A 24,394-nucleotide genomic window follows, 5' to 3' on the forward strand; every position below is an offset into this window, starting at 1 on the left:
GGATGGACGCATGACAATAACTGAGGCTATTGACTGACCTGATGGTGAGGGAGAATTGTCGTCCGCTGTTGTGGTAAACTGAAGGTCAGACCCCAAAGCAGCGATGGAGCTTCTGGGACGAATGCAGCGGTCACCTGAGAAACTTCTGCGAAGTAATGCCTAAAGCAAGACAAGGTAGACTAAGAGAGTAAGATGAGGTCACATATGTTAAGGTGCACGAGGAGCATTTTAAGTTCCTCAAAAGCACATTCAAGAAAAGTAATTTTGTGACTCTTGGTATTGATTTTATAAACGATAAGACTCGACTCGTTTGACAAGTTAAAAGGGACAGTTCACCACAAAATCAAAAATGCATATTGTTCCCCTGACCGTTAGTACTATTTATCAATCTAGATTATTTTGGTGTGAGTTGCCGTTTCTCTTGAATATAATGTGGCACTCGGCTTGTGGGGCTCGAAGGGCCAAAACCCATTTTCAGTAACAGCAATGTCTCTTAGATCTTTCCAATTTTTGGGGGTGAGCGGTCCCTTGAAACTAACCAGTAATTAAAACTTTGCAGGTCGAAGAGTCGAAATGCAGAAAATATAACAATTGAACTAAAATAAAACAGTGGGGGGGGGGGGGGGGTAGCACAATAAAGTCAGCACGCTGTGTCAGTAAAGGCTGCAAATGTGTGGAAAATGGGTTTATAGTAAAAAAAAAATAATAATAATAAACTATTAAGTCTCATAACTAGTGTGGCATGACATTTTGATATGGGAATAGCTCATGTAGATGATGTGAAGCGTTTGCCTTGCCTTGCGCGTCATGGGGCTGGTCGGGGCGGAGGCGCTGCTGTAGAGGCTGAGGCTGGAGTTGGACCTGCTGACAGTCAACCCCTTAGAAGTGCTTCCTGCAGGAGACAAGTACTTCTCCTTGATCTTCAGGTTGGTCCTGCCCTTCACTGTTGACGACACCGCAGAGGGCAGAATACTGTAAACACGTGTATGCATGCACGTAATGCGCGTAATGAAAGCCACACTATGTGCATGAGTAATGGAAGCATTGCTGCCGAGTAAAAGCATGAAAAACATCAATATTCAAATGGAAGGCAATACTCACAGAAAAATGTAAACATTTATAAAACTTGACCAGAAACAGAAATTTAGAGGAAAATGCTGACAGATTTATTTATAGAGAAATCTAGATCTACAAAATGAATATCTGACAAATATTACAGCTACCGCTATACCGTAGGACAGCGTGGTTGTTTGATGTCGAATCTTAACCTGTTCGCACCTGTTGTATTCCAGTTAAGTGGAATGATCAGGAGTACACTGACCTCTGCAGGGGTCATTCTTGACCAGGAACTCATCGAGGGCAGTCCAGCCTCCTCCCACCCTCACCATCAGCGTGCTGCGCAGGATACGAACCATCCGCAACTGTTGGGAATCTCCAAACTGCGGGGAAAAAATACATAAAGCAAGTTACTCGCTGCCGCAGCATCACCACACCATCATTTCCTGTGTGAGCCGCTGGAAACCAGAGGACTAAATGTGACAGCGTCATCATTATTTATTTAAAAAAAAAATGACTCACCCTGTATCTATTGGCACTTATTTGCTCCACTTCGAACCTCTTGGGGCAGTTACACTGCGATACCTGTCGACTGACCTAAAGAGGGCAAGAGTATAACAGCTGCAGTGTCACATATAAATAAACCCACCACGTCGATGTGTCTTCTCGTGCGCGCGCACGGTTCATACCTCCTCGTTGATTTGATCCGCGTCCAGCGTCCTCCTGTAGGGATCTCTGCTCGGGTGAAGGGCGCTCACAAACTCGTAGTAGTCGATGAAGCCGTCGCTGTTCATGTCGAAGATGTTTGCCACTGCGTTCATCTCGAGAGAGTTGGTGGGAAATTCTACGGCAAAGAGGCGCAAAGCCATTCTTTGTTTCAGTAAAAATGAATGTCAGCACGGCACGAACGATGGCATCGAGGTTTGATCCATGTTTCAGCATGATAGGTCATAATATCCATCACCATTTAGTGGGAATATATATATATATATATATATATATGGGGTGTAGGTCTTACTGGAGGCGAGGACATAATCAACAAACTCCTTCTGGCTGATGCGTCCATCCTCGTCTCTGTCGATGCTGCGAAACACGTCCAGGATCCGTGACTTCAAATGACTGATCCACACCATGTAGCGCTTTCGCCAAAGGTTGAAGTCGAAGTTTGCAAATTCTTCCATCTGAAATGATCAAACATCAGCACATCTGGGTTGGAGGACGTTGAAATCAAGTGACGCTCATGGCACCAACACCGCTCCACGTATATACGTCTAGAAAAGTACAATAACCTCTTTGAGTGTTTGCTGTTGTTGCTCCAGGCGGGTTTGTCTCGCCACCGCCAGGAGCCATAGTTTCTGCCACTGACTGACCAGCTGACCAAGCTTTGGCGTCTGGGGGTCAAGGTGCTCCAGGGGAATAGGTACAGCAGGCTGCAGCTTCAGAGTGCTCCTCCTCTCTGGATGGAGACAACATGGCAGTCTGGCGTCAGCTCAGGGCAACTCATTCATGCTTTACATAATCGAGAACTTCCAATACAACAAAGACGTTTTCAGCAGAAGTCAAACTACACGGTTTTCATGCTGGCTTACTCGTGAGGGGCCGTTTGCAGGGGGAACTTTGCCGTTTGGAAATGCTTTTGTGTTTGCAGGACTTGGTGGCATGTTCAACCTCTGGGAACTTTTTATTCAACTCCTCCATGAACACCTGCAGAGAGGAATGAATATTGATTATAGTGGAAAAGTCCCTGGAACACAAATTATTTGGGGAATAATGCACATATCGAATCACTCAATGGCAAAGTATTAACGTCAGTGAGATATTACAGCTCGTAGAACAGAGCAGAATCGTACCGTGTGCTGCTCTATCAGTTCTTGGTTCTGCTCTGTGCTCTCAGGGACGGGCTCTTGGTCTCTGAGGTTGAGGGCTTCCTCTGCTGAGGAGATCCAGTCCAGCAGCCTCTGGACTTCCTCTCTCTCTGATTCCAGTGCTGCCAAGCTGGCCTGGATCTTCTGGCCCTGCTGTTGAGCCCAGGTCTGAACCTGACTCAGAAAAAAAACAAGGAGGAGGAGGAAGTTACTCCGGCTCTACTCACATGACACCGTTATAATTTTGAAGTTGTCATCTTCAAAACATCATGAATCTAATCCAGAGGGAAACTTTGCTACTGCTTATCATTTTGGGTGGCACTCACCTCCTCATAGCGGGTCTTGGTGACGCTGATCCAAGACTTGAGGGTGATTATGGAATCTGGGTGGCAGGAGGCCAGGATCTCCTCACCCATACAGTGGATGTTCTGCAACTCCACCGCCTGAGTCTGCAAGGCAGCCATTGATTCCTTTAGAGGGGGAGAAAAGGGACGTCGTCAGCGTTTTAAACATTTCAAACTTTGAATGTTGAAAGCGGTATGGCCCCAACTAAAGGTCCGAGGGCCCGTCCTTCAACCGGCTGAATGGGTTAAAAAATATCCACCCTGGTTAACAACCCTTGAAAGTACCGAATCCTTATCGGCGCCAACTTGTTGTTCTGTAGCAAACCCTGACCTTTGACCTCCCCTGAAGCGGAATGTATTTCTCCAGAGGGAGCGATAAGGTATCACATTATACTGACCTCGTGTTGTTTGCGGAAAGCAAGCAGGGCGTCTTCCTCTTCTGGTATCGCCCCATATTTCAGTATCCTCTCTGCCTCTGTGAGGCGCTCCATGAAAGAGTGGGCAAGGCCATCGAACTTTTCAGCCTAAAAAGAACACGGATAAAGATTGAGATAGCAGTGGAGAGCCGGCCCTACTTCATCCATGTGTATTAAGCGTCAGATACCAGCCAATCAACTGTTATTCACGTCTGATATTATATAGTTTTGCATGGTTTTATCTATTTGTGGGTGTGATTTCATATCAGGAGACAACATTTTGAGTGGAACACAATTCCACTCAATTGCAGGGCCAGTCAGAATCTAAAAGCTCCGTTATCGCTCCCCTTATTGATTTGTGAGAACTACCTGCTGAAGTGCAGCCTCCAGTCGGTCTTGCTTGCTGACAGACAGCTTGCACACGGCCTCCCAGCGGCCCTCCAGCTCGTCCATCTGCTCCTGCAGCCAGTGGGCGTCGGCTGTGCTGCTCCTGGTCAGATCCCTCACGGAGCGCTTCAGGGTGCGGATGCATCCGGCCCGCTTCCCTAACTCCTTCTGGAAGGCCTAAGGGAGAGGAAGGCAGAGAATCTAGCTCAAAATATGCCGTGCAAAGACAAAAATTTGGCAATCAAGAAATCATTTCCAGCTTAATGGTATATTCCCTCTAAACTAATTGGACCACCAATCCACCATATTCACCTGAAGTGCTTACCCCGAGCCATTCAAATTCATATGTTTTATTGTAGACGTGACATGTATGCAGTAACTTTTCACTGTACTGTATTCATGACCATCTGTTCAACATTGTTTATCATTGAGGCCACACTAACGTTAAAATGCGCGCTGGGTGTTGTACCTTGTGTTTGTCGATCAGGTTGTTGACCATGTCTTTGTCTCCGCCAACAGCAACGTCCTCGTCGAGTTGCGGCTCGGCTCTGTACAGCCAGTCGTTCAGTGCCTGGAGGGCGTCGGTGAATCTGCCCGAGAACAGCAGCGCTTCCTCCAGCTTGTGTTGTCTTAGAGAAGCAAACCACGATATTGGGATATCAGGATATTTTTTTAATTCACCCTGTAGGAATATGAATGTGCTCCTAGGAACTGTAAACCCAGATCCATACCTTTCCATAGACTTGCCACTAATGGTGTCCCAGGTGTCTTTGAGTTCAGCCATGAGATTCTCCAGATGTTGTCTGTCATGGCCGGTTTGAGCTCTGTCGTGAAGGCAGCGTCCACTCTTTGATGTTGCTTCGTACATGGGCCTCTTCGACCGGAGCAGTTTCTGGAACTCCTGATGACAAAATAAGAGATCAGCGAAGGCATTCATGAACATACAGGACACCACCAAATTGTATTCATTTGGATGCCTGCCGCACCTTCTGCTCAGCCAGCTGTTGTTTGATGTCCTCGTGGGTCACAGCAATCTCTTTATGCGTGTCTAGTGTCTGCTCCACCTCCGTCATCCAGTCCACGAGCAGGCGCCACGACTCATTAAACTGAAGAATGAGAAATAAAGACAGATATTAAACAAACACTCTCTCTCTGAGAGGCAGAGACAGAGGAGTTTAGCCATTTATATTGGAGCTGATACAGCGTTATACCTGTCTGGCGCTCTTTTTGACCTCCTCCAGCGTTCGGCCTCTCTCTGAAGCGCGCTGCTGGAGCTTTTTGTGGCGATCCTGGACGGTCATGATTAGGTTATAAATGACATCGCAGTCTTCCTTCCTGCTCAGTTCTATCAGCCTGCGGGCTGTGCTCTCCATGCTGGTCTTCTTCTCACCGTAACCGTTCACCTCACTCACCAGTGTCTGTGCAAGAAAAAGTTGTGAAGCAGACTGGATACTTACAAATGTGTATACTCTGGATTTACCACGACAGCAGATGTAAAAAGACCTACTCTGTGTTCCTGCAGTTGAGTACAAACTTTATCCAGAGCGAAGCTGGGAGCAGGAAGAAACCCGATCGACTCTTCACACTTGCTCATTTTAGTGAGAAGCTCCTGGACGTTGCTTTGGAACTCTTTGGCCAGACTCAGTCCTTCTGTAAGCCTCGCCTGTGGGAACAGCGCGACAATCGGATTGAATGATGAACTCGATTAGTAGTGAATCCGCAGGATGACACGTGAAGAGGTAAATGACCTTTCGCTCCTGGACTTTGCTGTGAACGGATGCCCATTTCTGTTCAAGAATTGATAAGCTGTGCTCGGTGCTTGATCCCCGCACAACGTAGCTGCTCTCCAGCATCCTGTGGATGGCGTTCTTCACATCTGTGTAGGCGTGGAGCTTTGACTCCATCTCGTTGCACAACTCCTTTTTTGGCCAAGAAGAATACATTTTTTATTACATTTTTTACTGGGTATTTCTTGTGTATCCCTTTATTTGTACAGTCAAAAGTCTGGTATGTTTTACCAAATGTGCACTGAGCCTTTCACTGGCGGAGTCCGGCATACCCCATACGGTTTTGGAGGAGGACAGTCTCAGATCTGTGTTCTCCAGCCACTGCAGGAGATCCTGAATCTCCATTGTAACATCTTGTACCTGCAGAAAAAAACAACAACATAATGAATGCAAAGTCTAAATCAAAGATGATGTAGGTGTCGGCTCACTACAACCTCATGGAACTAAGTTTCATCAGGTAACGTCATCAACCATTATATTCTATGTCATGTAGGTATGAGTGGAAACTGCAAACTGATAAAACAGTACAGTATAGTAGGATAGTATATATAGTATAGTATAGTTTTTTTATTAGAATGCATTTTTTTTGGAGAAATTTCAAAATAAAAGCCCCAATTTAAAGTTGGACTTGCCTCAACATGTTTTCATGTAACCTTTACAATCACCACAAGAGGGCGCAAGATAAAATGATTTAAAAAAACATAAAAGCGTCTCCATAAAGAGCATAACTATATATATATATATATATATATACTTATTTACTTTTCTGTACTTGTGACTTTTGTTGCAACTGTAATATTACAGATAATAATAATACAGATTTTTTCTCTCTCTCTCTTTACCTGACTCAGTTTGTTCTCTAGTTCCAGCTGCCTGCGTTCAGTCTCACAGCGGACGCACTCCCAGCTGTCATTGAGCTGCTCCAGCAGAGACTGCAGACCATGCGGGCTGTCCCCGGACCCGACCTCCAGCAGCTCCCTGCCTGCCTGGTTCAGGGACTTCACGGTGCGCACATGGGACATGACGTCATTACGCAACACCTTGTAGGAGGAAGCAGCAAAAGAGGAAGAGTGGGATTCAAATGTATTGCTTGGAGGTGTGAGGAGACACCAAGAGATGTTGCCAGACCATTCCATCAGTGTGTATTGTTGGAATAGTATGAATTAGCAGAAATAATACACTGGTAGACACCATGGTGAGGTGAACACCCAGCACACGATCTGACTTCTCTCTGCGATCAGAGGAGTCGCCCCCTCATGGCTACTTGACATAATGCAACGTATCGGCTTCCCTTTTCATTACCGGAGGATGTCGACTTGGTCAGAAGGAGCTCTGTTGTACTTTGTGCATAACGCTTTGTTTAGGAAACCACCAACCTTGTGTTTGGCCAGCTCTATTTCACAGGCCTGCAGGTCGATGCTGATTGGCCGGCTGCCCTGCAGTTGCTCAGCTGTTCGGGAGAGCCATGTGTGGAGCTCATCCAGTGTGTTTTGGAACTGACCCAGACCCAGCAGAGCACACTCCAGCTGATGCTGATGTCACCAATGGAAAAAAAGAAACATATATATATTTACTCTTTACATTTTTTTAGCTGAGTGTAGTTTCTACCAGCCGTCAGCTGTTGAAACAACCAAGCGTAGTGGATAGGATGATGACATTGTGCATATAATGTAGTGGCATGCTCCCATCAATATCACATAATGATACCGGATGGCGTGCCCTCACCTGTCTGCTGACAGTCTCTGACTCCAAGTTGTCCCAGCGCTGCCTGAAGTCACACAGCGGCGAGACGGAGCCCGGGCGCTCCGAGCCTGGAGACAGCCGGCACACAAAGCGGTGGTTCAGGCTTTCTATCTCTATTTTCTTCTGGTAAAGTTCTCGTTTAAACTCCTGAGAGAAAGATTGAAGACATATATGGTTGGAAATGAGCTATTATCATTACTTATTTCTTTTCTGTTTTATTTAAATAGAACACACACAGCCAAACACACTGTCTTTGTAGAATAGGAGACGAAATATACTATAAATAAACGTGAAAGAACTTTGGTCATTGCTGGTTGCGGGTGAACTCACCTTGAGATCACGGAGCTGCTCTTTGACGGATTCCAGGTCAGTTCCAACCATGAACTCTTCAGTAGACCTCAGCTCAGCTGACTTCAGCCACTCAAAAAGACCCTATTATCAGGACAATAACAGAGTGGGCATCAAAGCACATGACCGATATGATGTACGACCACTCAGCCCTGAATTCTTGCCATGTTGTGTGATCGAAGACATTTTCTCGACTGCAAAACATGTAACCCTATCAATAAACACAGCTGGATACAACTCACATTGTTTCCTTTTCAACCATCTTACGCAGTCTGCACCGTTAAACTCATTTGCCTTTTGGCAGAGGTCCACACGATCTGTCAGCCGCTAAAATGTGGAGCTACAGGGAGTAAGAGTCTGAATGTTGCTATTGTAACCGAATAAAAGACTGGCTTTGTCCTTGGCAGGATGCCATAACACTGCTTGGGTAAGGCATGGGCGGCCAAAGCGTCCTGTTTGATATGACCAGTTACTAAAATATGTATTAGTGTACGGGTTCCCATAAACACCAATACCGTATAAAGACACACACACACCTGCATAGTGTCCTGATAATGTAGTGCCATCTGTAAGGACTCCTCCAGCTTCGTATGACTTTCGTTCCACAGTTTGCTCAAGTTGTTCCACGTGCAATAAAGCTTCAAGTCACAGACGAGACAAGTTAAGTTAGTCAACATAACGTCACAAGTTCAAACTTATTCGTATGCAAATGTGTTTCATACTTCGTCCATGCTCTTCGTGACATCGGGTTTGTCTGTATCGCCACATGCTGACATCAGATCCATTCCCAAAACACAGAGGGTGTCCAAATCTCCCTGTAAACTGTCAATATCCTCTCTGAGAGTCTATGAGTTGGGAAGATAGATCAAAGTTATGCTATGTCTGTTATTGAACAATGAGGGGTTCCCACACGCGATTCCTTTGAGAGTTTCCAGACAAACCTGCATGGTTTCGAGGCTCTGGCGGATTGTTTCAGAGTCTGTCCGACTGGCATTGAGGTCCAAAACTGCTTGCTGAGCGTCACTGAGAGCGGCCGCGACATCGCTGATGTCGCTCCAGAACTTCAAGGCCAGATCCAAGAGTTTGAGCAGCCAGCTCTCCCTCTCCTGGGCCTGAGCGTGCGTCTCGTCCCACAGCTGCGACAGGCTGGACACACGCTCTTGGATTGCTACCATCACAAGGAAATAACAGGGACACAGCTGACAATCTGCCCCTTTTTTACCAACAGCAGTGTTACTACTTGTAGGACAACATCACATCTGTATACAAACAATATCATTTCTGAGAAGATTGTTACCAGTTCCGACGGCTCCATCACCAGCTGCCTGCGTGTTGACCAGCAGTTCATCTGCTTGTGTCTTCACACTGCCGAGGCCCAGCTCCAGCTTGGACAGCTCGGCCCGGGTGTGTTTGTTGTCCTGCAGCTGCTCCTGGATCCTTGGGGTGAGGCCTTGAAGAGAGGTGTGAGTCTGTATGCGACTGCGCAGGCGGTCAAGACTCTCTCTGATAAGGGTCATCCGCTCATTCAGCTGGAGATGCAAGAAAGAATATGTTGTACGCTTGTGGACTATATATTAGTGCTGGGCAAAGAAGAACAAATTTACCTGATTTATAATCGCCTGATCTTTCTGTGATTAACAGCGATTAATTGCATTATGGGCAAAATTCAATAATGAATGAAAAACTAGTGTATTGCACACTTTCATGTTAAAGTAATGTCAGAACAATATAACAGGCACTCTCGGAGCAACAGCAAGATAACAACAGTATATAAATCAGTTTTCTTTTTAAAAAATGTGGTGTCCTGTTTTGAGATAAGATGCATTTATTTTGAAGGCGAGTTTAAATGGAAGTTGCATAGTGCGCCGTTTATCAGCTAAAGCTACTGTCTTTACGGTCAATTTTCATTGGAGCGTAGTCTCAGTGAAAACAACCGTTGGTGCATGTTGTAACGCCGTCGGCTCTGTTTTATACAACTTGAGTATTCTCCTGACGACGGTGCGTCTGGAGGCTCATACGTCATTTGTTGGATTCTGAGGGCGCTGGTTCGCTGCATCAATGCTGTGTGACGCCTTTGCACTGGTTACAAATAGCTTTGCTTTTATCAACTACGCTGTCTGGGAGAGATTTAAAATGAAAATGTCCATTTAAGTACCTGTGGGCGGCAGGGTTAAGCCCCTTCAAATGCAAAAATAAGAAAAAATCATGCTGTTAACGCATGATAAAATCATTGTTGGCATTAAAGGATTGCTGCCTTAACACATTTATAACACATTAACGTTCCCAGCCCCACTATATATATATATATATATATATATATATATATATATATATATATATATATATATATATTTTTTTTTTTTGCAGGAACCCAACCAGTCGTACCTGTGTGAATCGAGGCAATGACTCCTCGAGTAGACTAGCGGTCTCTCTGACCCGGTCTCTGATGGTCCTGTGCTGCTCCTCGGCCTCCGTCGCCCTCCGACAGAACTCATCCCCCTGGACGGGGTTTAATTCTGACAAGCGCTTCGCCAGAGAGCATAAGCGTGCAATCAGGGGTCTGTGCTCTGCTATAGACTCCCTCAGACCCTTTGGAGAGAAGAGAGAAAAAGGAAAGGTTTAATTTCATTTTGGAGAGCCTACTTTTTTCAGAGTGCACAGGTGGAAAAGTAACCCTTTTGGGAAGGAGACGACATTAATGAACATGAACAGGAGTTGAACAGATCAGCTCTTTCACCGACAGGAAGACTGTGAAGCACAAAGAGACTTCTTTGTCGAACCGGCCAAAGAAAGGTATTACGACAAAAAAAGAGAAAAGCTGGCATTCTAAGGTGGAGGGGCGGTTTTCTTCTACCTGTAAAAGGTCCTGTTGTTCCCGAAATGCCTCATAGCTAATTGTGCTCATGGAAAGCTGGCCAATTAGGGTTTGAGTTTCTCCAAGCCAGGGCGAAACCTCACCGATGCCCTCAGAGAACTGGAGCAGAAGCGACTGAGCGTGCTCAAGCTGCAGGACCACGTGGGAATTGGTGGCGGAGGTGGCGTTGCATTGTTCCTGTAAGGCATCCAGTGGGGTCTGCGTGGGGGAGGGGGCCGACAAAAGATAGACATGTATTATATAAACAGACTACATTTTCAGTAAATGTGTTACTGAGAAATAAGTTGTGGCAAACACCTGCAAATCGCAGGTTTCCCCTTCATCACTGTACGTCAGCAGGATTTCTGCGATCTTTACCATCTTCTCAATGTTGAACCTGTGTTGGAGAATCTCCACTGACAAAATCTATTCAGGAGATAATACATCACATTAAATTGACTGACTAAACATTATTTAAATTAATTTATTACATTTAAAAAGAATATAAAATCATTTCATGTTTTTGTAATCTAAGTGGGAAAATATACATTTAGTTTATTAGTTAGTCAGGTATATGTATAATGTCCTAACCTTCTGTTCATAGAGTTGTTCTGCTATGAGCTCTGGATCCAGATGAATGGTTTTCAGCTTTTCAAGACTCAGCGCTGTGTCTCTGAACCAAGCCATCTCCTTCACCACTGCCTGTTCCAGCTGATTAGAAGATGTTGTCTGTTAGTATAGTATTAATAACATATAACAGAATGTCATTATAAATATATATATATATATATATATAATCCCTATTAAAACATTTATAAAATCTAACACCACTTGGCAGCACATATTGACAGTTGTATAATTCCAGTTAAATAAGATAAGTCAGGCCTTTGGCAGACTTTCTGACTCATCAAAATAGGCAGCTGAATTACAAATGAACAATAAAAGCGGGCACCATGAGAGACCACCAACTTCAAGATAAGCTGTATTTGGAATCGCTAACTATCGGACTATTCATACTAAATAGGAAGTCAAATAGCGGCATAGTATATGGGTTTATGTGTCTGTGAGAAATGCCAAGATCTAACCTACATTAGCAAGAATTTATGAATATGCGGCATGAGACTCCTGCACATACTGAACTGCCCCATACACTGCGCAATGTCAGAGAGTTTTGAGCCAGGTTCAAAGCTATCAGAAATGTGGCCAGATGACAGCAACTACCAAAAAATAAATATTACTGTTAAGGATAAAGCCAGTTGGAGTCAGTTAAGTTTGGCGTGATGTCGTTTAGCAAAATCAAGCAACCCTTTAGAGCAACTACTCTCCATCGAATGAACAGCACTGCAGAATCATCTGATCTGTTCATTGTACATGAGTGTGGGAACATTACCCTCTGTCTCTCAGCTGCACATAGTACTGCATCTCCAGCGTGTGTCTGCGCTCCTGCTGCCCCCAGCAGCTCCCTCTCGATGCGGCCCAGCCACAAGTGGAGGTCCTCCTGGCTGGAGGTACAGCGGCTGGAGGCCTCCAGGGCCTGCTCCAGCCTCTGCAGCACATCCAGACTGCTTAGATTCAGCACGGAGCAGCGGATACGCAGAGCATCCATCTTCTCCTGCACCTGCTGGGCTTCCTCCTCTGAAACGGAGGACGGGCCGCCAACATTGGACGTATTGTATTGATTCACTACCAGATCTGCTGTGAATTGATCAGGATCAATTATACTGTTTCGACGTTCCACACAAAACCAAATGCAGGAGTGTGTTTTAATATTATTATCAATAGATTTTAACATGTTGTAGTAAAATGGTCTGCTGATGTTTCTGGTAATTAAAATGTATTTGTATTATTATTATTATTATTATATAGGTTTTGCATTGGGCAGTAAATATTACCTGAGATTGCTCCCATCAGAACATGTCCGGACTTTTGTATTTTCCCTAGCTCAGCAGTTTTGACTTGAATCTCTTTGACAACAGCCTAAAAGAAAGTGAAAGCACACCAAAGTTATAATTCTTAACCCAAACAGCCTGATCCACACGTACTGTACTGCACATGCAGTTGAACCATACATGGTGGATTTCCAACCTTCGCTCTGTCTGTGGCCTCTGAGACGTGCAGCATCACTCTCTCTGCGTTGCGTAGTTCAGCTAGCGCTTGTTCCACCGATATGAGCCATTGCTGCAAGCTGTCCACTCCTTCCTGGAAGAGCTGCGCCCTGGGCAGAATGAGCTCCAGACTTGCTCTCCTACCAACAACAAAATATTACCCTCGGTGAGTGAGTACTGTGTCATTCATTTGTTTATTTAACAGGGACAGTGCACAGCTAGTTAGCTTTACGCTATAAGCTATATGCTAACAAGCTGTAGTTACTGGGCAGAATGAGCTCCCCACTCACTCTCCTTCCAACAATGAAATGTTACCATCGGTGAGTAAAAAGTATATTATTCATTTGTTTATTCAACAGGGACAGTGCACAGCTATACCATAAGTCATATGTTATAAGCTATAAGCTAACTAGCTGCAGTCCTGGGCAGGAAACATAAAACAGCATCTCTGTTTAGAAAATTAACCCTGGTATAAAACACAATTACAAGACATTATATATTCACAATGCAGTAACAACATCAGCAGCACCACAACAACTGCTAAGGAAGCACAACAACAACAACCAGAAGAGTTCAGCACGTTTAGACAAGTGTTTGGGTTCATGAGTGATGGGTGCATCACTGAGCAAATTTTAGCCATTATTTCATCTTGAATTTTAAATCCATGAGGCTGGATCGGTCTCGTCTATAATTTAGTATCGAGACATGCCTCTTCTTTAGTATCCAGAAGAGGCATGTCTAAGTGGCTGACCTGCCAAACTCAGTAAATCACCTCTGTTGGTGGTCCAATTATCTGAGCGCCGTGATATGAACTCTTTTAATGGAGGAGCCAGATCACTGATCAATCTGTGCTCTGAACTAGCAAGACACACAAAGCTGTTAAAGGTTATGAGATTTTACTTTGGGATGATGTTATGGTTCTGTGACTTGCCAAAATGTGAGTGTGGTATTGCCAGTAAGGGCAAGCTGACCTTTTTTCCGCCCCCAGCTTCAAGGCCTCCCACTTTTGTTTGAGAGTGTTGAGCTTGACTTTTTCCTGCTCCCCCTCCTCTCCTGGGTGAGCCTCCACAAGTCGAGGGCCTTCCAACATCATGGAGTCCATACTACGCCTTCGATCTGTTAGGAGGCGCTGCAGGAGCTGTAAAAGAACATTACAGATGGAGGAATAATATTGAACGTCCTTTATGTACAGTGAGACGATTCAAGAGTAAGGACAATAATTTCAAAGCCTCAAAGCTCTCCTTCTGTATCAAATCAAATCAGCTCTCAGTACTATTGAAGATGTTTGCCTGAGGATTCATTTCAGGGAAATGGCATTGCTTCCAGTAAGAATTAACATACATGAAAGCAGCATTCTTGTTTATTCAGCCTTTGGGTCAGTGTGAAGGAAGCTCTGTCTCATGTGTCAAGCTTGTATTGTCAAGAGTCAGGCAGGTTTCACCTCATCCAAAGAGCTTACAATGGGTGAGATTACAGCTGAAAGGTGAGAGACTTCCCTGCTTTTTTCATACCCCTAGGCAATGTTCACAAAGACTCACTGAAGCTCATTGTAGCTACGAACACCACCCATTCACCGCCGAATAGAACCAAATTCATGTTGTAGAGTAAGCGGTTGAGCATTTTTTTATGACCTCGGCACACCTTTCTATAGGTAAACCTTTCAGGTGTATACGAGCACTTTTTTCTGGAACAAGAAAATGAAGTGATGTGATGTCAGTGATAACAGACCTTTTGTTCCTGGAGCTGTGCTTTCACCACTTTGACCTCTGAGGATGGGGGTTTCTGATTGGCTGTGAGCTCCTCTATCTCACTGACCCATGTGAGCAAAGCTTCCAGGTTTTGGAGAAATGTCTCAGAATCTGTTGACACGTCCCTCAGCGACAAGCCTGATCTTGTTCCCTTGGGAGAGAGAGTCCAAAACAAATGATTAGCTTACAGTAAGTATGAATGAATGAAAACACTAGTCAATACTAGAATATAATAGTCAGTACGTTTTACTGTTGCGACACAAGGAGAAAAGAGTTAAGGGTAAAAACATACCCTCCATCTATCCAGGCTGGAATCCTGATCCGAGCTTGAGTGTCCATCACTTTGGAGCTTCAAAATAAAGACAGTGGACATGTTGTTTCAATTGACAAAATAGGAGTTTTAAAAAGACCCACCCGGATGTTAAAGAAACACAACGCTGACTTTATAGAAAGAGTCTAGGAGATAATTGGTGATATTATTAGGTTAAGATGAGAAGAAGGAACGATGAAATGGAACACAGGTGAGATTTGTCGAGTTTGAAATTATTATTTTTATATCCACCTCAGCGAGTCCCTCTGCGACACCATTCAGGACTCTGACAGTTCTGGTTACAATGGGGTCTCCTCCTTTATCTCCAGATGGATACTCTGTCACTTCCAGAATTTCAGTCACGACCGTCTCCGTCACCTCCGTCACCTCTGTGACCTCGCGCGACGCCAGAGTCTTCCAGGACCAGGGGCTCCCTTCTCTGGAGTCTCTCCTCTGGAAGCTGGCCCTCCTCTCAGCAGAGGTCCTGTCCGGGTGAGCCAAGGGGGAGCGTGTATACTCCGGCGGCACAGTCCTTCTTGTTAGTGTCCCATTTCGGGATGTTTTTATCGGAGAAGGGCTGCTGTGCCAGGCATTGTCCAGCGTACTGCTACTCCTGATTGTAGAAGTGGGAGAGCTGCGGAGGGGTTCGTCCGAAATGGGAGTATGAGCCCCCTCCTCCCTCTTATAATCAATTTCCTGTGCCTCCTTATCCCTCTCCACCTCTCCTTCCTTGTGAGCATCCTCTCCTGCTTCGTCTTTGACCGCCACTTCTGCTTTGGCCTCCCCATGTTGCTCCGGGGGCTGCCGCTCTCTTCGTCGTTGGTAGCACTCCTTTAGGAAGTCCTCGTCTGACCTCACGTGCTTGGACTTGTGGCCCAGGCAGCTGGGCCGGCTGACGAGGTTACCCATAATCCTTCAGCCCACAGGCTAGTGAGGTAATAGGTGAGGTAAGGCCCCTCGGCCATGCATGCGGAAGATCCTTCAGCTACCTAAAATAAGACAAGGGGGCTCTGGGTCATCCTGCAGTGAACAAATGCTCATTGTGTAAATCAAAGAAAAACATATAGCTGATCTTCCTTCTCTAAAAGCACAACCTTCCTGCTCGAAAGTCACCAAGTACTGCTTGCTCCAGCTCACGTCTTCAGAAAACTGGTATGAGACAAAATGACCAAGTCTCTCACATCCTTTAAATGCTACATATATATATGTGCCAGCGTTGCCCTTTTCTTGGCACTAAAACACCACAGAGATACTTGGCCTGGATATGCGCTGTCCCTTTGTCTTCCTTTAGACCACATACACACATGCTCCCCATCTATCTCACATCACCAACCAAAATATTCTGGGCTTAGAAATCAATGTGACAGGCTTGTCGAGGATCCCACTGTTGTGCCTGGCATGCAGAACCGGTGGCAGACAGCCAGCTCTTCCTCTAGTTCCGCCTGGACCAGTCCTGGGAAACCCGTTGAGGATCTGATCAATAATAAAATATGACACCCATAAAAACGCAGACATCACCTCAATTCACAGGGGTGACAATAAGAGGGGGATTAGCAACACCGAGTGGATTAAGGGTAGTGGGGGGGTAGTTAGGAAAACAGTAACAATCAACCTGTAAAATAATACAGGGCTTTTCTCTCACTACTACGTCACTGAATGACGTTTTTTAATCTAGCAATGATCTTGTTAACATATTGTTTGACCTGAATTAGTATATTTCCAAAAAGCCTCTCATTGGCAGTGATATTTTCAAACTGTGTCAGCCAGTCTGCTTCCTCGTCAGCTCAGTGCCTTCATTGTTTTGACGGAGGGGTTAAAGGGGAATATAATTATCTTGGTCTAGAGGAGCTGAGGTAAGACCATCAGGAGATCACATGGTTCCTGTCGAGACTCGGTCCTTCCTCTGCATTCGGGGTTGGACTGGTCCATTCAGAATTATACAGGTCACCTCAGGTCATGCTTGGTGACTAAAGATCTGGGGGTTTGACTTGCAATATGAGTCAACAAATGGGACATTTGGAAGGTGGCTTCACAAAATACTGAGAGGGATTATTAATTTCCTGGTTTCTGAATGTATGATGCTGGATGGTCACTATGTTACAGTCCTATTGTAAGCAAAGCTTATGCTGAATATGCAGCTCTTTTTTACCAGAGGTTTGACTCAAAAGGAATCTGCATCAGAGGAGAACTTTGCGCTCCTGTCAATATCCACGTCAAATTTAAATCAAATCTCATTTGCGTGTCCCCCAAGCCAATCATAATTAAGATAAATCACAGCTTTTAACTAAATGAGAATCTGACATGACCTAGTTTGATATGCTGGCTCCATGTGCATTAGGCAAGTGATTACCAACATCATGCAAGTCTCTGCAGAGCAGATGATGCAGTCAGTGGATCCACAGGGGAGAACACAGTCAGATCAGAGAGTGGTGCCCAGACAAAGCCCCGGTCTCAAGATCAATGATTACCCAGTTAGCTCAGATCACTGCCCAGCGGTCTCCGGAGGAGGGCACAGAGTGTGTCTGTGGCCGTGTTCATAAGGGTTAACAATTCAAGGGAGAGGGTGTGCCGTGTCTGGTTACTGCAGCGTGCATGTGTGGTCGTTTCCTAAATAACACCTCGCAGCAACATACAGTATGTGAGGATATGCTGAGTAATCGCATTAGAGCGTGCATGGAGCTCTACTAGGAATAGGTTATTAAAATAAATATACAGATAAATTGTTTTGTTATGCCTACTAGACTGGGCCACAGATGCTGATGTACAGCATACATTTCTTCATAAAAGTCACATCATAATATTTTTTATAGCCTTCATTTAAAAGACTATAATAGTACAATGACCTACATTATTCTACAACCGAAGCAAACCAGAGCTACCCAACCCACTCAAAATGCCTCGAGCCTGAATCTGATATGCACCTCTCGCTCTCTAGCATAATGGCACTAGAAAGAGAACCAGGGAACCACTCCACCATTTAACTCATATAGCGGATGACCTACCCATCCCATTACTTAACCTATTCGGAAATGGCCCTTAATCCCGACCGGCCCTTTCTTTGCTCTCAACAGTGATTTATGATACATGACCACGGACCCTTTCCTGATGAATTTGATTATAACCAGAGTGCAGGGGGTTCCACAGGCAAACAACACACTCAAAACAATCCCAACATTGTTGCTTGCTAACACCTCAGTTTCACATTGCATGCCCAACTCCTATCTACATCTCAATATGGGAGATGTGTATGTTTTAAGCAAAACATCACACATCAAAACGCTACACAAAAGATTAGATGTCGGTCTTATTTATTGCCTCAATCGACCCATTTACAGGAGACACAAGAAGCAGTGAATGGGCGGGTTTGTAATTAGTAGCAGAACAATAATCATCAATCACAACAGTATTGCGCCATAATGTTGGGTCACTGGTGTGTGTCTGCCTCTGCTCAGGGAGGTCCTGAAGTAGTAATCATGGTAGTGGTCCCTAATCAAGGATGGCAGCTGTGCAGTCACCCGAGAGACTCATAACATCTCAGGGTGGATATTGTACAAGGTCACACGTTCATCTCAAAGTCAGCCCTCTACACATGCAACACAAAGCTACTGTGCTGAATGAAATCAGCATGGCTTTGGCCAAAAGAGTAGCTGCTGAAAATGGCCATTAAGATGTTGGATCAGAATTCTGAATTCCTTCAGGAAATCCAAGTCGCTGAGAGACTATTGACAAAGAACAAACTGAGTGCAATATACTTACATCAGAATGATCCATTCACCAGAATGATCCATTCACACTGACGCTGCCTCGACTGGAATATTGCATTGCCTGCCGCACTTGTTATTTGCATTTGCTTAGAATGAGTGAAGAAAGTCACAACTCATTCACCGCCACATGGCTCCCCTCAAGCACAAAGTCCAAAAGCAAACTCTCTCTCTCTCTCTCTCTCTGAGCCAATCCTGGGTTACTGGCAGTTTTGGCGGTTTGAAGCTTACGTGAACCACACTTACCCTGAAGCACAGTTGAGCCAAACAGCGTGAGTAAAGGAATCCAACCAGTCCTCAATCACCATTCAAAAAAAAGGGAGAGAAAAAAAGAATCCAGCTTTGTTTGAGCATCCTTTGAACGGCCTCCCAGCTCCAACATCCCAAACATGAACGCTCACACACACACACATGCTCTGTCCAACGCACACTCAATCAAGTCCACTCATTCACACATGCCCACAAACAAACACACTTTCTAAACACACTCACACATGCCCTGATAACTCATGCTTTTTCCGTTGCCCACAGTCACAGGCAAACAATGTCCTCCTCTCCCCTCACAGCGCACCCCTCCCCTCCCCTCACTTCACTTCTCCTCCCACCAGCTCTGCTCCTCTCCCTTTCTTCTTTGTTGTGGGAGCTGTGATAGAGGAATTCCTTCCTTGTTAACGCCGCCGATGGGATAGTGCGCCCAGACGGAGACAATGTATTCCAACGGCTCAGTTGATCTCCCACAGTTCTCAGCCAAGAGCAGTTTTCACAGGTCAGACTGAGCCAGTTCCATGTAACGACGAGGCGGTGGCATTCTCCCCAGTGCTGTTGCTGCTGCTGCTCAGGTTGCTCCTGTACCAGGCAGCGAGGCGGCAAAGTGCCCCCTTTACCTTCCCCAGGCTTTCCCCCTCACTCTCTCGCCCCTTCTCACCCAACAAAGCCCCTCCTCTGGGTTTGACTGGGGCTCAGAAACTGCATGCTGCTTCTGCTTGAAAAATGGGATGAGTGGGGGGCAAAAAAAAAAGGAGAGTTTTCTAAAGACCCCCGGGCCGACCTCGGAACATTCACATGTTAAGTGACAGCTGCCTCAGTCCGTTCCCTCTCGCGATGGCGAGGGAAAGAAGTGCAGGCTACAAAAGAAGGGACCCACACCCACCCTGCGACTAACCCACCCACTCACACATTCACCCCCAACCCCCTTGCTATCCCCCCCTTTCCCCATTCAGAGTCAGTGCAGCAGTCTCCACAGCGGCAACAAAGACGACTAATTACTGTAAAACATCTCAGATTACTTTTCAACTCAGTTCCAGCCACTGCAACTCCAACCCATCCATAAACAAAGAGGCTGCAAGCAATCACACACACACACACACACAGACACACACACACACACACAAAGATAGAAAGCAATGGGAAGAGAATACAGTCTTGGCATGGGAAAGCAAAGGAAGGACCCCTATGGTGAAATTCTATCATGCCCGGTTTCAATACGTCACAATATTTGTCTTGGAAATGCAGAACACCAAACGTTCTGTGTACAAATGCCATCACAGCAACATTCACACACATATGCTGGCTTTATTTAGACATGTAATGTGGGATTAACTGGTTTGGTTACACCAGAAGTATATCTTTCCATATGACGTGATGTGCAGGTGCACCGAAACCCAACGTGCGTACAGGTGACTGTCTCACAAAGAGAGTTTTTACACCCCAAATCCTGCCCTCTTTCCCTCTGTCTTTCTCCAGCCAACCAAATAACCAACCAAGCGACTGATCCACCAAATGCGTGCGTGCATGTACAGTACACACACCCACGCACTCTCCCTCACACAGCCGCAACAATAAGCACACACGCACGCAGACACCGGCCACTCAGTATCCTCCCTAATGCACATCGAGTGTGATGATGAGTTAAAGGAGAACGCATCTGAAGGAAGACAAACTGTTGACTCTTGAATAAACAACACGTCTACTTCACACTTTACATAAAACATGCGAACTACATTTTTACATAAAATATAATTATATATACTTTACCCGAATGAATGTAACTAGGACTATTAATACATTGCCAAAACTTGAAGTAATGCATACATATACAGACGATAATTAACATAAATAATATATAGAAATGGCCTGTCTTTACTCTATCAGCCTGTGCAGATTGAAAACGTCCAACGTGCCTTTCTACTTGGATTCCAACGTGCCAGCACATATATTACATCATAAGATATCACATAATCAATACCAGGTCCTACAGTGTAAAGTGCCTTCTGTGTTACATGTGAGGGGAAAAGTCTTTCAACCTGTCAATGCAAACCCGATTTATTCAGCATGAGATGTGTGCAGAGTCCTGATTTATCTGGTTTGGGCCACAGGATCATGATGTAACTCTGTTAACAGAGTCTGACATTCAGTATATTCTGCCGGAGCATCATGCAGGGTGTGCGCCATTCAGAAGTAAACACATCCTGTTTAGTTCATCCAGAGAGACAAGCTTTGTCATTTTGCTGTCTTTAGCAGGGATATTCACAATGTTCCCAGTTGAGCCATTAGTTGGCATTCTGACGACAATTGTGTATCAGGCATCAACCACAAAGTACAGCGGATGGGAATGGCATTGCAACAGCTACTGTCGTGATAAAGTAAGGTATTGAGAAAATTCAGATTTAGGAAATTAGGCCCAAAGTGTCATTCCTCCATCATGGCAATCCACCCAATGAGTGGAAGGACGAAAACCCCAGAACCATGCTGCTATCGTTGCAAAATATAAATCACCTAATGGGGCACTTTTCCTCAGTCTGTTGAAGGTGAATGTGCTGACTCCCATCTCATTAAGGAAGGTTAAGGTTTGAATAATTACATACATTATGGGTATGAACATTTTCTGCCGGTTGTCACGCAGCGCCCGATTTATAATTTGTGAAAAACTGCTGAAATCCTAAAATATTTCCTAGCGTAGCTCTCTCCTTGAAAGGAGTCCGTCGCGTCGCGGTCCACACGGCTAATAGTCGTTCAATGAAGGCTGAAGATGCTGGCGGTGGTGAAAATAGGCTGTTAATTCTACTTTGAAGCTGCTGCAGGTGTTCAGAGCGATCCTCGGCCCTCTTTTTGTTACAGTTCCATTTGTGACACCCCAACACCTCCTTCAGCCTTAATTTATGCAAATAGTGATTTTTTTTTTTAAAGAAGGCAAAGAAGAAAGAAAACAGAAAGTCCCTGTCACCGACAGAGACAGAGAGAGAGAGAGAGAGAGAGAGAGAGAGAGAGAGAGAGAGAGAGAGAGAGAGAGTAAATTGAAAAGGATGACCCCTGTGGGGTCAAGTTATTTAACCCCTGAGTACTCCAGCGCTGATGCAGGAGTTCCCAGTTTCTCCTTAATCATACCATAAACGATGTCCTGTATCTCACAGTCTCAGCAGCAATAATACAATCCTAGTCATAAGCCAATAAGCCCAATAATAGGATATAATATCATCATTATGATGATAATAGGAGCGCTGTTAGCTGACAAGACACAAATCAGACTGTGAACAAATAAATACAAAATGCACAAACTCAGACATATTTTCTCCAGGTCACTTGGAGAGCTAATGTCTTTAGCTGCTTAATGAGCGCGTAAGGGGTGCATTCCCCCCCCCCCCCCCGTCTCTATCTAAAAGGCGCTGGCAGTGACGATGCACCGCTTTTCCAGGAAGACATTGTTGTCAAATCACGACACCTGATCCCGGCTTTCAGCAACTTCCAGTTCCCTCTGTACTAATTAAATGATTTTGCCAAAAATCTCTCCTCTCCATTTCACGGTGGTTGCACATAGAGGCTGCACACAGTTCTTAAGAAGATGTGGTTAAAGAGCAGCTGGCACGCTGAGCTATGCAGCGATGCAATAAGCAGCTACTGGTGGCAAGAAAGTAAGCTCATCTTGCTGTCAGCAGCCCTCATTATCCTTCCAAAACGCATGCATTAATGCAGTGGACGTAGGTTGGGAGACTGAATAAAGGGGCGTCTCCGAAATGAATGTGATTCCAAATTAGCGTCCGATGGGAGCCTAAATTTGATCACAAATCCCATGTGCCGAAAGACCTGCGGAAAAAAAAAACCTAGATTAATTTTGCCGGCTTGTTTTCCCCCCTCCTCTGCTATCTCAACCTCTCGGCTGCCTTCAAATTAAATAAGACCTCAATGGCTCCTCTACAGAGCATGGTAATTAGCCCTCTTCATAAGAAATGAAGAAAAAAAGACGGGGTCCCCTTTTGGGGTCAAACCAGAAGCACCATTCAGAACGCACACAGTCATTTATCACCAAAAGAGGTTGCTTCCAAGAAAAGTGGATGAAAGGCTGATGGGCCTCCCCGCTGGGTTGCCCGGGCCCTGCTGGGATGCCTGGATGCTGAAAATCACAGTCATGTGTGAAACGAGGATTTAGCCACTCGGGGACCGTGGAGCTGGGCTCATCATCAGCACCGCGTCGGATTCAACTGCTCCCAGGAAGAGAGGATTTACTGCCGAACGTCCACACTTTCTGTTGAGCACAGGAAGCCACGGGCAATAAAGGAAGAGGCCCCCACGTTGCCATCAACCCTGATAAAGTGTGTGAATCGAAATATCTCTTACGGGAGAGATTTCCTGAGGTGCGATGAGATGAAAATCAATTTGACACGCCGAGCTTGAGAGAAGCGGTCAACCAGACGTGAGCTTTAATCTCAAGTTGAGGGCGCAGAGTGAGCAAGTTGACGTCGCCGCCATCTTGGCGTCCTTCATTGTCCATTCGTCTTGTAAGGTGATTCACGGCGATGGAAGCAAGCCCCCTTTTTTCCAACTGAAGGTTATGACAGCGTCAGAGAGCAGGGATGCTGTTTGCTGGCTGTCAGAAAACAGAGAGGAGAGGATAATGGGCTGTGATCTCGCGCCCCTCGTCCCGGGCCTGTTTTCAACTTGTGTGTACAAGACGCATTTGGGATGCAGCGTCTGCCACAAGCCCAGAGAAACCAGAGACCTTTAAGACACAGAGAGCCTTTATCCAGAAGAGCCTCCCAGCAGGGGGCGGGGAAACAGGAAGAAGAACAGTTGACCTCAAACTCACTGTCAGACAACACCTTGAATAAAGAAGGGAGCGCAGGAGTAGCACTCAGATGTCACTCACTGATAGCACTTTGTAGTTTTCTCATGGCAGACATGGACGGACAGATATTGTTATACCAAAACTAGCAGATACATGACAAACATATCTTGAAGTTAAGTTTACAAATAATTGGCAATGGAGTCTTCGGCATTGCCGTGAAGTGGTTATGGCAAGGTACGAGCACTTAGCACAGCTTAGTCTGATTCAATTATTCATATTTTGGATCGTATTATTATAATGGAAATTGAACAGCAAGCATCAAATCCCCCCAAAAAATAAACGTGTGGATGTCATAAGCTAAATCCAGGACCGTTTGGTGACCCTCTAATGTTAATCTAATCAGCACATTGGCCAAAAATATGTTGTCAGCCGCCAACTAAGTAAGATATTTATCTATAAAATTGAGATTATAAATGTATGTTTCAGCTGAGAAACTGTAGCCAAGTATTATACGAGCCTGATCTGGTGTTGTGTATTCGAATATGTAGTTAGTAAGTTTGCTTCACAGTGAAGCAAATCATGCACCTGAATGCTCATTTGGTGAAGTGATG

The 24,394-nt window shown here is 45.2% G+C and overlaps 1 protein-coding gene across 4 annotated transcripts in view; it reads right to left on the reverse strand.

The window, feature by feature from the left end:
* The window catches only part of macf1b (microtubule actin crosslinking factor 1b), a 31,554-nt gene that overhangs the window by 1,982 nt on the left and 5,178 nt on the right, over positions 1–24,394 (reverse strand). For 2 of the 4 annotated variants that reach the window (XM_068569187.1, XM_068569188.1), the window contains 37 exons: positions 14,946–15,002; positions 14,634–14,804; positions 13,877–14,043; positions 12,886–13,045; positions 12,693–12,777; positions 12,191–12,435; positions 11,392–11,511; positions 11,119–11,226; positions 10,801–11,019; positions 10,332–10,535; positions 9,244–9,475; positions 8,888–9,114; positions 8,669–8,791; positions 8,483–8,584; positions 7,929–8,030; positions 7,581–7,745; positions 7,232–7,387; positions 6,698–6,895; positions 6,087–6,215; positions 5,817–5,987; positions 5,576–5,731; positions 5,280–5,486; positions 5,055–5,174; positions 4,800–4,969; positions 4,538–4,697; positions 4,051–4,245; positions 3,664–3,789; positions 3,248–3,391; positions 2,907–3,095; positions 2,646–2,760; positions 2,346–2,512; positions 2,075–2,237; positions 1,746–1,900; positions 1,579–1,653; positions 1,322–1,439; positions 798–943; positions 39–159 (listed from right to left, as the gene is read on the reverse strand). In XM_068569187.1, the coding sequence (XP_068425288.1) occupies positions 39–159; positions 798–943; positions 1,322–1,439; positions 1,579–1,653; positions 1,746–1,900; positions 2,075–2,237; positions 2,346–2,512; positions 2,646–2,760; positions 2,907–3,095; positions 3,248–3,391; positions 3,664–3,789; positions 4,051–4,245; positions 4,538–4,697; positions 4,800–4,969; positions 5,055–5,174; positions 5,280–5,486; positions 5,576–5,731; positions 5,817–5,987; positions 6,087–6,215; positions 6,698–6,895; positions 7,232–7,387; positions 7,581–7,745; positions 7,929–8,030; positions 8,483–8,584; positions 8,669–8,791; positions 8,888–9,114; positions 9,244–9,475; positions 10,332–10,535; positions 10,801–11,019; positions 11,119–11,226; positions 11,392–11,511; positions 12,191–12,435; positions 12,693–12,777; positions 12,886–13,045; positions 13,877–14,043; positions 14,634–14,804; positions 14,946–15,002 (5,668 nt within the window). Of the gene's footprint in view, positions 1–38; positions 160–797; positions 944–1,321; positions 1,440–1,578; positions 1,654–1,745; positions 1,901–2,074; positions 2,238–2,345; positions 2,513–2,645; positions 2,761–2,906; positions 3,096–3,247; positions 3,392–3,663; positions 3,790–4,050; positions 4,246–4,537; positions 4,698–4,799; positions 4,970–5,054; positions 5,175–5,279; positions 5,487–5,575; positions 5,732–5,816; positions 5,988–6,086; positions 6,216–6,697; positions 6,896–7,231; positions 7,388–7,580; positions 7,746–7,928; positions 8,031–8,482; positions 8,585–8,668; positions 8,792–8,887; positions 9,115–9,243; positions 9,476–10,331; positions 10,536–10,800; positions 11,020–11,118; positions 11,227–11,391; positions 11,512–12,190; positions 12,436–12,692; positions 12,778–12,885; positions 13,046–13,876; positions 14,044–14,633; positions 14,805–14,945; positions 15,003–15,215; positions 16,277–18,970; positions 19,265–24,394 lie in introns of those variants that run through there. The other 2 variants (XM_068569184.1, XM_068569186.1) reach the window with 2 other exon arrangements.

The sequence above is a fragment of the Clinocottus analis genome, unplaced genomic scaffold (assembly GCF_023055335.1).
Source record: "Clinocottus analis isolate CAN_PGR_092001 unplaced genomic scaffold, fCliAna1.0.p SCAF_9, whole genome shotgun sequence".
Lineage (NCBI taxonomy): Eukaryota > Metazoa > Chordata > Actinopteri > Perciformes > Cottidae > Clinocottus > Clinocottus analis.